General features: G+C 34.5%; 1 protein-coding gene across 14 annotated transcripts in view; it reads right to left on the bottom strand.

Annotated features, from left to right (window-relative positions):
- DGKB (diacylglycerol kinase beta) overlaps positions 1–15,122 on the bottom strand; it is a 738,724-nt gene that overhangs the window by 317,664 nt on the left and 405,938 nt on the right. For all 14 annotated transcript variants that reach the window (XM_054495969.1, XM_054495971.1, XM_054495977.1 and 11 more), the window contains one exon: positions 3,357–3,421. In XM_054495969.1, coding sequence (XP_054351944.1) covers positions 3,357–3,421 — 65 coding nt within the window. The remainder of the gene's footprint in view (positions 1–3,356; positions 3,422–15,122) is intronic.

Here is a 15,122-nt window from a genome sequence, read left to right as displayed (position 1 = left end):
AAAGAATATGATATAAACCTTTCAACTAGCACTCTCTTAAGCACCGGAAAAATCATTACCTTTCCTAGTTCTTTCAATTTCTGTCATAAGAAGCATAGAGAACAGAACTATATATTTTGGTAATTAATTTCCTTAAGATAATGTTAGAAACATCATGTTCTTTAAAATATAAATGAATTTCAAGGTGAGCATGCTGGAGGATAATATTAATGGCATATGATTTATTGTGACAAGAGATCTGATCTGAAATACCCTTATTAGGAGTACTTAAAAAAATCCATTTGCAAATTCCTGAAAATATGAAAGTGTGCTATGGCTGAGCCTGTCGCAATGTTGAAATCTGAACTATCTGCCATTGTAAGTACGAAATTGCCTGGGTACAATATGTCTTCCTCACAGAAATTCATCAGAAAATGTTCATATCCTGAATATATCACATTATGGTTTAGGGAATTGCCTAAATGCTTGAAATGATAACTGTAGACTTAATCTGCAAATGTATAGATTGAAACATACATGCCTAATTGACGTCGTAATATATGGAATTCTGTGGCTGATCATTATCTTAAAAAATATTTGGCCAATAATACATTCAACATCTACTCTATACCTGGTTCTTGAACTCGCAGTAGAAACCTGTGACTTTGTGTCATTTTAGAGAGCATTTTCTATGTTATTATCTCTAGCAAAGACTCCCTATAAGCTATTTATAAGCCAGATTCATTCATGACTCAAATTTGCAAATAAGTTTTAATAAAGTTAGTTTTACATCTTATAAAAAACATTGCAGTTTACAAACACATTGTTGTAAATGGCATCTAATCACACATTGAGCAGTGAGGAATGTCACAAATTAGTAGAGCTATTAGTAAGAAAAAATTAAATAGATATGTGAATAATAGGAGCCTTTATGAGTAAGAAGACTTAAAAATTATTCTGCAGAAAGAAATTCATTAGCCTCTGATGCTTGAGAGAGGGTCAAAATTTTGGCATTCTTACACATAGGTTGTCAAATATGATTAGCACATAAATATATTGATATACCTCTCTATACATTCCATTTTCCCCTGCCCTCGCACCCTGCTGCCACATTCTCTCCTTTTTCTGTTGCTATGGCTCTCTTTTTCTGTCTCTTTCCCTCTCTCCTCAATAAGCTTAGGACAGTCATGCCTTATAAACTGTAAACATTCATTTTCTTGGTATATTTCTTAAAGCCTTTAATGAACTTTTTTATGTTAAACTCTCTAAGAGGCACACTCCAAAAGGTATCATCCAAACACCCTTCTGTTTTTTGCTTGAAACCTATTTTAATATATGAATATAAACTTCTTCTTTATGAATATAACAAATAATATATATGAATATAAATATGAATGCTTCATAGAATGACATGTGGGAAAGCATAGACTACTCTATCTTATAATATGTTTTGTATACATTAATAGCTATATTCATTTCCAGGATATTCGAGGTGTATAATCAACTGCTGAAATCTATACAGTACATACACTTTCACTGTTATGTCAATTTATTTTTACATGTGTTTCATGAACTGAAACTAAATCTTGTAAAATAAAAATGTGTATTCTAGGTACAAAGACAACTTATAGGTGCAAAATTTTAATTAGATTACTTTGATTTAATTTTGAAATGCACCTGGAGCAAAATTCAAACAGTACAATAAAGAAAAATACAGTTGTCACCACAACCACTTTGTTCCCCTCTCCAGAAGCAACCAGAGTGATAAAATTTGTGTGAATTATTCTGAAAATATATGTACACATATATGTCCATATATGCATTTATTTCATTTTCTTTACAATAAAAAGTATAGTTTTCTGAACTATGAGAAAAAAGCAAATCATAAGGTCATGATTTATTTGTGGGGTAAAAAACAAATCAAGGCAATACCCAACATAGGTATTGGATTATGTTTTTAGTTACTAAAAACATTTTTTTTTTTTGAGATGGAATCTTGCTCTGTTGCCCAGGCTGGAGTGCAATGGTACAATCTCGGCTCACTGCAACCTCCGCCTCCTGGGTTCAAACGATTCTCCTGCCTCAGCCTTTTGGGTAGCTTGGGTTACAGGCACCCACGACTGCGCCCTCATTTTTGTATTTTTGGTAGAAACAGGGTTTCCTCATGTTGGTCAGGCTGGTCTCAAACTCCCGACCTCATGATCTGCCTGCCTTGGCCTCCCAAAGTGCTGGGATTACAGGCGTGAGCCACCGTGCCCGGCCTACTAAAAAGATCTCAATATGTAAATTTAATGAAAAATTAGATACAAACTCATGAAACATTGCTGTGATGATTTATGCATAAAGTAGTGCACTCAATTTTAATATTTAGAAAACTATAAAACAATTTTGAAATAGTTTTTAACAGCATTTTATTTATTGTGAACCTACATGGGAGAAGATTACATCAATGTACTCATGAGTGACAAAACTGAAATAAATGTAAGAATGTCCAGGGGCAGGTATCTAATAAATGGTCTATAACATTTATGGCAAGATGTCAGCCAAATGCAGAGACAATAAAGCCCTTGGCTTTGAATATTAATGGATAAAGTCACTTAAATATCTATACAGAAATGCTAGTTATGGTTTTGTAGCTTTGTGACCTGAATAGAGTGGAAATGAGTATAATTGAAGCAAAAGATAATTCACTTATTCTGCCCCACTTTTCTAGGGGAGCGAGGTGGAGAGAGCCATATTTCCTTCTAGAAATGGGGAAGATACGGAACCAAGGCTTTCCTATTTCCCTGAGTAACTGTGAAGGTCAATGTCTACATTTTTGAAGAAAAAATGTTTGCCTATTGCTCTTATGAGGAAAGAAATTTTGTTCGTCAAGGCTTTTCTCCTTGAAGAAATGTCTCTAAAAATAATTTTTATTGGCATTGATATTACTATAATTTCTTTTGCATTTAATTTAGGCCAATTTGAAGCTGATAGTCCAAGGATATATAATCCCTATGTAATATACACTTAGCATTATCAAATCAGAACCCTGTGTTTTTCCTTGGGATTAAGGTTGATTGCTGTTCATATAAGTCATGTAAACTTCCAGTGTGTCTTAAAACTATTAATTTCATATTTTACTTGAAATCTTTCTTTATAGTACATGAGAATGAAATAGAGATGACCCATTGCATTCCTCATTATAGTTTCATCACAACCTAAGAAAAATTTAATTCATTTATCCTACCGTCTTAATATTTACACACACACATACACACACGCACACAAAGCCTCATTAAGCCAGTATATTATAAAATACTCTATACCATATAGTGATCTTTTTATGGCAAAATTCAGCAACTATATCTATAATTTCATCTCTTTTGTCGCCTTACCTACTGTTGAATTTCTCTGGGTGTTTTTCTCTCATGATGTGGAATCTGTGTGCAATGGAGGCATCCTAAGAGGAGAAAATAGAAAACAAAAACAGGATGGTTTATGATCCTATTATCTTATGAAAATGTAGACTAAATAAAAAAATAACATTTTAAAATGAACTTTTCTTTACAATATTATTGCCAAGAAGATTATGTGAAATTAGGCAAAAATGTGTGATCCATATAAATTCTATGCAGAAGTGATTTGTGTAATAATTTCACAATTGATTATTTGTTACATTTACATCTAAGACTTTATTGCTATTTAATTTCTATATCTCCTTTAATGACTGGCTTTGGCCTCATGTTCAACGTATGTTGAAGATAGCACATATGAGCGTAAATGTCAAATAGTAATGGAAAATATTGTTAAACAAGAGTTAGAAAGATGGCCTAATTGGAGAAATGATCAGTACAGAAGCTCCTAATTATTTGAGATTAATTATGGGTAAAAGGATAGTGTGAGGGTGCATGTCTAGTAAAGATAAGTGCAATACTTGACTTCAGAATTTGCTCAGGTTGTCTTGATGTGTAATTAATAACAGTTTGGACCACAAGCAACTTTCTGGCATATCTCATTGAATAGAAAAAAAAAGAGAAATATTTATTTTTGGGGAATTGGTGACAAATACAACTTGTTTCTGAGACCCCAAGTGCATCAGTTCTGACCCTAATGGATGTTTCTTACTTTTGGCAAATACAGAATTTTTCCATGAGATAGAAATCATACTCAATGTGTGAGACTGGTGAAATACTGCTATCCAAGCTTTTCAAGCACGGACTGCTCCAACTGACTCTGAACAATTATCTCTGTTATTCCAAGTGTGGAGATATTTTCCCATTCTTCATCCACACATGATTAATCACTCAAATGGGAAACTAATATATTTACCAGTCATCTCAACAGAAAAGGGCTATTGTTGACATTCACTGTTAATTTTGTTTCAAAGTGGAGATAAAAGAAAAAGAAAACCAAACTCAAGGAAATAAAGAAGTTGTGTATTTGAGAGAATCTTGAAAACACTAATCAAGGATTAAAAGTCTAATGAATGAAATGAATGGCTAATGTGCTTACTCATGCATAACAAAGCATGAAGCACAAAAAGAGAGGGACCAATGCCCACTGCAGATGGCAGAGAGTTGCAGGATACAGCTAACTATAATTTTTTTCTGTATAAACATTTGATACCCTAAAATTTGTCAAGTAATTGAATTAATCCATGAATGAAAATCACCCAGACATATAGATAGAGGTGTATAGAAACAATGCTTATAATAAAGGTTACAAAAATCCCCCTCTACGGTTTAATATTTAAGACGTTATTTTGTTATATATACATGGCCAACTTCCTGGTTTGCTAGGAAGTACAAATATCAAGATGGTTCACTTTTATTCATCCAACGATAACTCTCTAATCTAGCCACAGAGTTCCTTTTTATAAACTTAATTCTATTAAGTCATAAACATATTATACTTTATAATATGAAGTTGTCTTACTGTGGTATGAGATTACAGGAAAAACATCTGAATTGGGATATTTATGGTATATGTAGCATGATCAATTAATTAATTTTGAAATGCACTTACTTTTACTTTATCCCTAATCTGGTACAAAATCAATTTGGAATACCTTCCAATTAAAGGCATACATTCAGCAGACTAGTTAAACAAAAGCAAAGGAATATGAATCAAACACTAAGAATGAATGATCAATATTGCTTCCCATAGGGAGAGTATCATTGAATTTACTTCTGCTTGAATTGTTTCTGCTAAGTTGGGGAGACTGAGACTTTTAAAAATAGATTGTGTAGTACAATTTTTTTTACAAGTGTATATTTTTGTAATAACAAATTTCTTCCTTTACAAAGCAACATAAACAGAATAGAGAAAGGGAGAGAGGCCAGAAGAGAGGAGGGAGAAGAGAGGGGAGAGACAGCAAAAGACCATTTAAGTAGACTCCTAGAAACTCCTAGAAACACAGGACTACATAGCCAAAGATAAAACTAATATTAGCTTATTTATCTTCAAGACACTTGGGCAATGGATCATTTAGTTAAGAGGGGAAAAAATAAAACTTAGTGTCAAACACTAACAGCTCTTTTCCTTGTGTTGAATAGGTTCCACCATAAAAAGAGAGCTGGCATTGCCAACTACAGATTGATAAGGAACAATGACAGCAGGTGTTCATTTGGATGAGAATTCAGATCCAATTCACATGGGATCCTGTCCCTTTGGCATAACCCCAAAGGGCTTGATAGAGTACTGCCAAAATCTGCAACATTATCCAGCAGCCATTTTTCAAGAGACACTAAAGGTTCTCTAAAGACAGGCCAAATAAGAAAAAGCTAAAATGCCGCTGTTAACTATGGTCACTATGATGTACAATACAGCTTTTGAACTTATCCCTTCTATCTAAATAAAATTTTGTATTTTTTGACCAAAAAAAAAATAAATTTTACCATTTCTGTCTGAATGCATTACAGTTTTTAGACAACAGAAATAAATCAGCATTACTCTGCTTCCTAGAAGGCAGAAACTCTGAATTCAGACTTTCTACTTCCAAGCCTTGTGACTTCAAACAAATTATTTATTCATTGAGAATCACAGCTTCCTTATCTTTAAAAGAGGATACTGACATCCCTTCAAAGTACCTTGGTGGAGATTTAATATCATTCTCTATAGCAATTGGAACAGCATTCTGTATAGCTCATATTTTCATGCATCTTATATACAAACAAGTATTTTCTTAAAGTTAAATGAGAATGCTAAATATGGTTAAATGCCATATTTTTGAAATATATTCTTAAAGACTCAAATTGCTTTTTATTATTTCCTTAACCTATATAGCTTTATTGTTAATTAATTAATCTAAGAAATGAAAATAAATCAATTTTATTAAACCAAAACAAATTTAAACCTCATTGTGTTATTCAAACAGTAAAAAAGTAATTAGCAAATTTTCTTGCTATATTTACATATATAAGTATATGCAAATATATGTATATCAAATAATCAGCTTATTAGCCATATCTGTCTCCAATACTTGGTCACTAGTATTTTTCTGAAACGTATTTTTCCTTTTTCTGTATAGGCTTATTTACGTTTTAAGTAAAATTGCCCTGAATCTCCAAATTTGCATTTTACGATATTAATTTGAAAAGCTGATTATTTTCTATGGATCATAACATTTTCAATTGAGAGAATATTCTATATGTAATGAGATCCCAGAGCCTATAGCAAATTCTGTTGAGGAGAATATTGTCCTTATAAAATGTAAATATATGTACCCAAATATTGTCATTAATATTATCTTTTATTCTGTTTAAAGAATCTTTCTCTCACAAATAGTTTCTAAAATTTGTCAAGTAAATTGTTCGTTTTTGATGATTTCACCATTGCACCACATTAAATATCTTTTCAATTTTATTCCATTTTAGAATAGAACATAAATTTAGCCAATTAGAAATGAGTGTCATCAAGAGTTATTCCAAAATCTAACTTTAGAATTAAAAATAATCTTGCATACTATATGGGTTTTTATTGTTGAAATAATTTAGTTCTTCCTTGTTTTTGGAGGAATAAATTCCAATCTCTGTGTGCAAACTTTTCTTTTTCTCAAAAATTGTAATTTACTAAAAAGTTTCAAAAGCTGGTTTTCGGTGCTGTATTTGTTGAATATTTTGTTAAAGATTTCCAGTAATATTTTTGAAGTGTTATTGCAAACAAGAAAATTGCCAATTTTAAGTGTACACTTCAATAAGTTTTGTCAAAGGTATACAATAACAACAATTTTTCCTATGCTTTTGTTCATTCACATTTCTTCTTACGTGGACTACATATTGAAGTCTGTGTCCATTTATCTCTGTATATTAAATTGACTGGGTTCAAGACTCAACTCTAAATTTTACTGAATATTTTACCTTGAAAAGTTTGCTTAGATTTTCATTATTGTCATTTTCCTATATTAAAATAAGAATAATTTTAATAATACCTGCCTTGCTTTGAAGATCTGGTGTTCTAATACCTGGAAGATAACTAGAACTGTGCCTGGTATATAGAAAGCAAGAAAATAAATGTTAGCTATTACTATTATTGAAATATATTCATGATTTTGAGATTCATAATACCTTCTCCTTTGGTTTATTGAGATGGTTAATTAAATAAATTGTATAATCTTCAAGATGAAGTATATGAGGAAATTTTTGCTTTGGTATTCAGAATTTTGTGGGTTATGCATTCGTATATGATAAATTATCTAACAAACTCAAAAGGGTGAGGAATATCACACTATACTTAAACTTCATATAAATATTTCTGCACTAGTACATATGAATATTGACTCAAGGAAAGATAAATTAATAATGTGAGATAGGGCTAACTGTAATTACAGTTATACTAGAAACACTACACTTTGTAATACCACAAAGAGCAGCTTAGTTCAGGTTATAGTTCTCACTAAGAAACTATAAAAATATGGGTTTTCAAAGCTTTGTTAGATTGAGCTTTTAGATAAGAGATTGTGGTTCTGTATTTCCCATCTGGAATAAAACAATGTTTGCTCTCCTGACAGTCTTTACCTGAACGTACTATGCTCTCCTGACAATCATTACCTGAATATACTATGTATACAAGGCACTATTTTTACCTGTTAATATTTTTAAAGAAAATTACAATAATAGCCATAAGTGGGATTATTTCCCAGGCAGATTGTATCAGATATTGATATCTGTAGTGCTGGGTTGATAAATAGAGCCAGAAGGTTTTCTTCTTTATGCTGCAGAATAGTTAATAATGCATGCGAATTATTTATTCTTTAATCACCTGTGAAATGTTGGTCTGGCATTTTTTTTGGAGAAATTAACATTTTGGTTTTCTTAGTTTCTCTTATATATTAGTTTTTCTATCTCTTCATAAATTATGTTTTTTATTACATCACCTGTAGTGGGCTCAATGGTGCACCTCAAAAAGATATCAGATCCTAATAGCTGGAACCTGGTAACTTTTTTTTACAGAAGTGACCAAGTTGATGATTGATATCGATTGGAACCAGTGACTCCTCTCTACATTGCACTTTCTTTTTGCGGGAATAGGAATGTGTACAAATGTCATGCTATGCTTTTTTTGCCACTGTATTTTGAAAGCCCATAACTTGTTTTCTACTTGAACATGTCCACAAATGGAGAGATATTTTACCTGAAGATGGATCATACCAAGTGTCATCTATATCTGATTTAGGTTATTTACATGATGAGCTTTGCGACTTGGAGCTAAAGGTATTTAGATCAGATTTTCTACTTAAGTTGATGATGTAAAGGACTGAGCCATTTGGGGATACCAAGATGAGGTAAATGTATTTTGCACACAGACATGAATCTTTGGGGGCCAGAGGACAGTTAGCAGTGGGATGACTGTGATCCCTAAACATATCAGGTCCTAATCTCTAGAACCTTGAAATGTTACCTTTGATGGTAAAGGTTTTTGAAAATATGATTAATAATTTGGTGATGAGAAGATTACCCAGGTGGGGCCTAATTCCCTTCACAATTTCCTTATGAGAGAGAGATAGAGATTAGACAGGAGGAGACGATGTGACTATAAAGGCAGACATTGGAGTGGTGCAGCCACAACTTAAAGAATGCTGAAAGCCGCCAGAAGCCAAGAGCGGCAAGAAATGTTTTCTTCCCCATCGACTCTGGAGGGAGCATAAACCTAGGAGCACCTTGATTTTAGTCCAAGGATATTAAATTTGGATTTATCATCTCTTGAACTGTGAGACAATACATTTCTGTTTTTATAAGCCAACAGGTTTGTGGTAATTTTGTTACAGCAGGCATGGGAAACTTATACTTCATCTGTTCATGTAGGGTTTTTTTTTTTTTTGAGAAAAACATTATAATATTTTAATTCTTTCTTGAATCCATGGTTATTTTTATCCTCTTAATTTGAATTTGCATTATTTTTGTATTTAACGAGCAGTTTAGAATCTATAACTTAGCAAAAAGGCATATGAGCACATTAGAATAGGCATAGCAAAGTCTATACATATGCCAACTCCACAAAGTTGACATACAACAACCAAACAGTAAAACTCTAGAGGTAAAAATTGTTGTTTTGAAAAGAAAGATTTATTTTAATGCGACAATATAGTGTGGATGTTTTCCCCTCTGAATATCATGTTGAATTGTGGTACCCAGTGTTGGAGGTGGGGCCTTGTGGGAGGGAATTAGATTATGGGGTCAGATTTCTTATGAATGCTTCAGCACCATCTCCTTGGTGTTGCCGCAATGGGTGAGTTCTCATGAGATCTGGCTTCCTAAAGTGTGTGGCATCTCCCCCCACCTCTTGCTCCTGCTATTGCCATATGAGGTACCTGTTGCCCCTTTGCTTTCTGCCATGATTGTAAGTTTCCTCAGGCTTCAACAGAAGCTTATGCTGGTGCTATGCTTCCTGTACAGTCTGCAGAACCTTGAGCCAATTAAATCTCCTTTCTTAGAAATTACCCAGCCTCAGGTGTTTCTTTATAGCAAGGAAGAATGGCCTAACACACCCCAGATAGCACTGCTAAGTATCTATTTAACATTGTATGTGCGGTCTTTAGAAATATAACACATCAAGAATTAAACAATAAAAGTTACATGTATCATAAAGAAAAAGAAAGGCTATCATTATTTATACATGATACAATGTTATATACAGCAAATTCAAAGCAATAAACTGAAATCCACATAAATTGAGAGAAGAGTTTAGAGTTTCCCAGATATAGGAATAGTATATAACAATTAGTGAAATTGACAACATTAAAACAAAGTAACAGAAAATAACACCGTTTACAATGGCAAAAGTAATTATAAATATATAGGTAAAAAGTCTGCTAATCTGAGTCCTATGGGGAAAAATGATAATTACTGAAAGACACACACACACACATATACACACACACTATCAGTGGAGATGCACACTATCCTGAGTTACAAAGATTTAGGGAGTTGATGTTACAGTATCTGAGGAATGATACAAGCTCTTCTAAATGTGAGCATAGGTAGGAGCACCTGGACTTTTCTCTGTTAGAGTGCATTTTTTGTCTTTTAGAACTAATGCTCATGAGGGGTGTGTGTGTGTGTGTGTGATTCCACAGGAACTCAGATGCATTATGTTGCACATCTGCAACTTCGCCTGCTGTGAATACTTCAGATGGAACCCATTGTAGATTTCTGTTACTTAGTTTTGGATTACACTGCTGGAACAACCAGGGCATTTTTCTAGAATGAAATAACTTAGAGACTTGGAGAAATACATGATTGAGAGCAAGTTAATGGGATTTAGAATAAAGCAAATCCCTAGAGTAGGATATAGGATTTGCTGAATGGTACATGAAAATTCAAAAGCAGATTTTAAATAGGGACACCTGGCCGGGCGCCGTGGCTCACGCCTGTAATCCCAGCACTTTGGGAGACTGAGACAGGCAGATCACTTGAGACCAGCCTGGCCAACATGGTGAAACCCCATCTCTACTAAAAACACAGAAAAAAAAATAGCCGGGCATGGTGGCGGGCACCTGTAATCCCAGCTACTGGGAGGCTGAGGCAGGAGAATCACTTGAACCCAGGATGCGGAGGTTGCAGTGAGCCAAGACTGCGCCACTGCACTCTGGCCTGGGTAATAAGAATAAAACTCCATCTCAAAAAAAAAAAAAAAAATAGGGACACCTTTGTATGAAGGTAGCTGCACCCAAGAGCAGGTTCCAAGTGAATTATTTGATTTCTCGGGTATTTGATATTAGTTGATGGCAAAATTTATAATTAGAATTCAGTTTAAGTTATTAATCTCAAACATTACAATCCACTTTAGTCTTGTTTTTTTAAAAAATAATTATTCCATAAAGTTGGACACAGTCATATCACTCTTGTGATTATGCTGCAGAGGGCGGTGATACCTGGGTTATCTGTGAGATAAGGCCTGCCTTACTTCAGCATCTTCCCATTGTCCCTCCCATTCAGGAAGGGCCCCTTGGGAAAGTAGTAGCTATACACTGGGAGAAGGGGCAGCATCATTATTCCATCAAAAACAGATGGTGGCCTCTAATCTGAAGAAGCACACTATTGTAATTGGAGGAAAGTTTACTCTTTTTAAATGACTACCAAAAAGTCTGTGGGAAACCACATAGGATCATGCAGAATACTGGGGTAAGTAAAACACTCGTATGTCCAAAGGGACAATGTGAAGAGCTAGTTACCAAACCCAGAGGGAAAGAGTTATATAGAGAAAACGGCTTTGGGAGGAAAAGACATCCAGTCCCAGGTGACTTTTTCACAGAGGTATCCAGGAACATAAGAACCAGAACCCTGCTTTATTTCCTCTCATCTACTGTGGGGATCTCAACTGGCCAACTCCACCAGAAGAAAGAGGGCAAGGGAACTTGACTGTCTTCCATACAGGACATTTCTCAGGGAGACAGCAGAATGAACAAGGGCAGAGAGAATATCTAGAGAGGAAAACAGAAGCACCCAGAACACAGGGACCACAGTCCTTGAGATTCAATGCTTATAGTAGAATGGAGAGCTATGTGTGCACAGAAGTCTAAAAAGCACCAGTACCAAATCTATGGTAAAGTATTGACAATTATTAATTAAGGTGACCACTGGAGTATCAATATAAATTGTTTTATATTTTCCACTATACATTATGCATTAAACATTTACATTTAAACTTCAATAATTTAGATTAAAAGTATTTCATTAGATCTATAGATTTAATTTAATTGAGGTAAAAGATTAATCTTTTGTTTTATTAAAATTGATACATAGCATTACCTTTAACCTTTTCATAATGGCAAGAGTCATATTGTTAAGTAACACACACCATGTACTGTGGTGGGCAGAGTGTGTAGGGCTATTCACTTTCCATGAAATGACTCTAGACTGCCGAGTAGTAGTTGTGCCTTCTAATTGTTTCAGGATTTTTAACTTATTCCTCTTCCATCATATTAGACTGTTTAACATTCACATCCTGCTGCAAACAACATGCCTGTCCCTAGCAGTTTCCTCCTGTTTGCTTGATTTTAATTTTCATGTATTGAAAAGAAATGAAACCTTAGAATTTTAAATTTAGAACTGACCTTAAACAATGCTCATAGGTTAGACTAGTAAAGTGGTTTTAAAAAAGTCAAGATGAATCTAGAATAGGACCAATAAGCATAAAAGGAGCTGGATTAAAACTCTATGGGCTTCTACCATAAGTGAATGTTAGTAATTTTCTATGTGAACTTTAAGTTCATCATTGTAACTATTTCTAAATATTTAATTATGCCTCCTGCCTAGATTTCCATTTTACTCCAAAAAGTCAAAGTTCTTAAGAAAATTCCTTTTTTTTTGAGACAGAATCTCTCCCTGTCACCAAGGCTGGAGTTGGAGTGTAGTGGTGTGATTATAGCTCACTGCAGCCTTGAACTCCTGGGCTCAAGTGATCGTCTTGCCTTGACCCCTCGAGTAAGCTGGGATTATAGGCATGAGCCATCATGACTGACTAACGTTTTTTTTTTTTTTCTTTAGAGATGAGAGATGAGGTCAAGCTATGTCGTCCAGGCTACTCTCAAACTCCTGCCCTCTAGTGATTCTCCTACTTCAGCCTCCAAAAGTGTTGGAATTAACAGGTGTGAGCCAATGTACCTGGCAAAAATTACCTTTGACAAATCAATTATTATTGGAAATAAAATATATTTCTCGCCTGCTGTAAATAAAAACTTATGAAAATTGTAATGGAATATGACAGGATTGAAAGCAAATGTACAAGTGATTACTATGAGTCTCAATTCCAAAACAGAAACCCATGACTACAGCTAGGGAATCAGATGAGGAGATTTTAATTAAGTTTTAATAATCTTACTGAGAATTTCTCTAGGTTACAAATATTTCATACAGAAGAGTTCATGAAATTGGGCAGACTAATTCAAAATATGAAAAAAAGTTGACCTCAGAGAATCTAGAGACAACTTCCAAGAAGAGAACATGAATTATAAATCCCACTCTTGCTCTTTCCTGCATACAATATGTAGCATTAGCAATGCCAGAAAACGTCTGTAATGGTCTTTTCACATAATTAACTGTAAGCTTCAGAAACAAACTTGTAGAAAGAATAAACCTACTATACACTTACTATAACCACAAATATATCATTTCTGTGATTAAAATGCTCCCTTAAATACAAAGTTTCTTCTACCAAGTAAATTCCAGACTCATTTTTAATGGATTAAAGAGATGGAATTTCTCTCAAGGCATTTATTTTAAATCTCTAGATTTAGGCCAGGCGCAGTGGCTCACGCCTGTTATCCCAGCACTTTGGGAGGCTGAGGCGGGCAGATCACCTGAGGTCAGGCGTTTGAGACCAACATGGCGAAGCCCCATTTCTACTCAAAAAAAAAAAGTATATATATAAAATTAGCTCCGTGTGGTGGCACGCATCTGTAGCCCCAGCTACTCAGGAGGCTGAGGCAGGAGAATCGCTTGAACTCAGGAGGAGGAGATTGCAGTGAGCCGAGATTGCGCCACTGCACTCCATCCAAATGGGGTGACAGAGCAAGACTCCGTCGCCAAAAATACAAAAACCACCACCACCACCACCAACAAAAAATCCCTCTAGATTTAGGTCTAGAAATCTAAAATGAAGAAAATTGTACAGAGCAAACAATCAGCAACTGAATTAAAAGTGTAATCTAACATGTCACTGAAGAAACAAATCATCTGTGTCTTAACATAGAATTAATCTACTTCCCTAAGTGTTACCTGACAAGAAAATACTTTTTATTATTATTATTATTATACTTTAGGTTTTATGGTACATGTGCACAATGTGCAGGTAAGTTACATATGTATACATGTGTCATGATGGTGCGCTGGACCCACTAACTGGTCATCTGGCATTAGGTATATCTCCCAATGCTATCCCTCCCCCCTCGCCCCACCCCACAACAGTCCCTGAAGTGTGATGTTCCCCTTCCTGTGTCCATATGTTCTCATTGTTCAATTCCCACCTATGAGTGAGAATATGCGGTGTTTGGTTTTTTGTTCTTGCGATAGTTTACTGAGAATGATGATTTCCAATTTCATCCATGTCCCTACAAAGGACATGAACTCATCATTTTTTATGGCTGCATAGTATTCCATGGTGTATATGTGCCACATTTTCTTAATCCAGTCTATCATTGTTGGACATTTGGGTTGGTTCCAAGTCTTTGCTATTGTGAATAATGCCACAATAAACATACGTGTGCATGTGTATTTATAGCAGCATGATTTATAGTCCTTTGGGTATATACCCAGTAATGGGATGGCTGGGTCGAATGGAATTTCTAGTTCTAGATCCCTGAGGAATCGCCACACTGACTTCCACAAGGGTTGAACTAGTTTACCTCTTCAAGGAGAACTACAAACCACTGCTCAAGGAAATAAAAGAGGATACAAACAAATGGAAGAACATTCCATGCTCATGGGTAGGAAGAATCAATATCGTGAAAATGGCCATCCTTCCTAAGGTAATTTACAGATTCAATGACAAGAAAATACTTAACAAAAATCTTTACTAAGATGATCATAGGCCTAGAATATTTCACAAACTCTGCCTGTATCTATTGAATAATGTAAAGTTCCAATGTGTTTTGGTCTCCCTCTACTAGAATCCTTATTTCATAGTTTCCATTCCTCTTTCCCAATTAGAAAACAATGACAGGT

This window comes from Pongo pygmaeus, chromosome 6 (genome assembly GCF_028885625.2).
Source record: "Pongo pygmaeus isolate AG05252 chromosome 6, NHGRI_mPonPyg2-v2.0_pri, whole genome shotgun sequence".
Lineage (NCBI taxonomy): Eukaryota > Metazoa > Chordata > Mammalia > Primates > Hominidae > Pongo > Pongo pygmaeus.
Note: the sequence above shows the minus strand (reverse complement) of the source record. Positions and strands in the feature narration are given on the sequence as shown.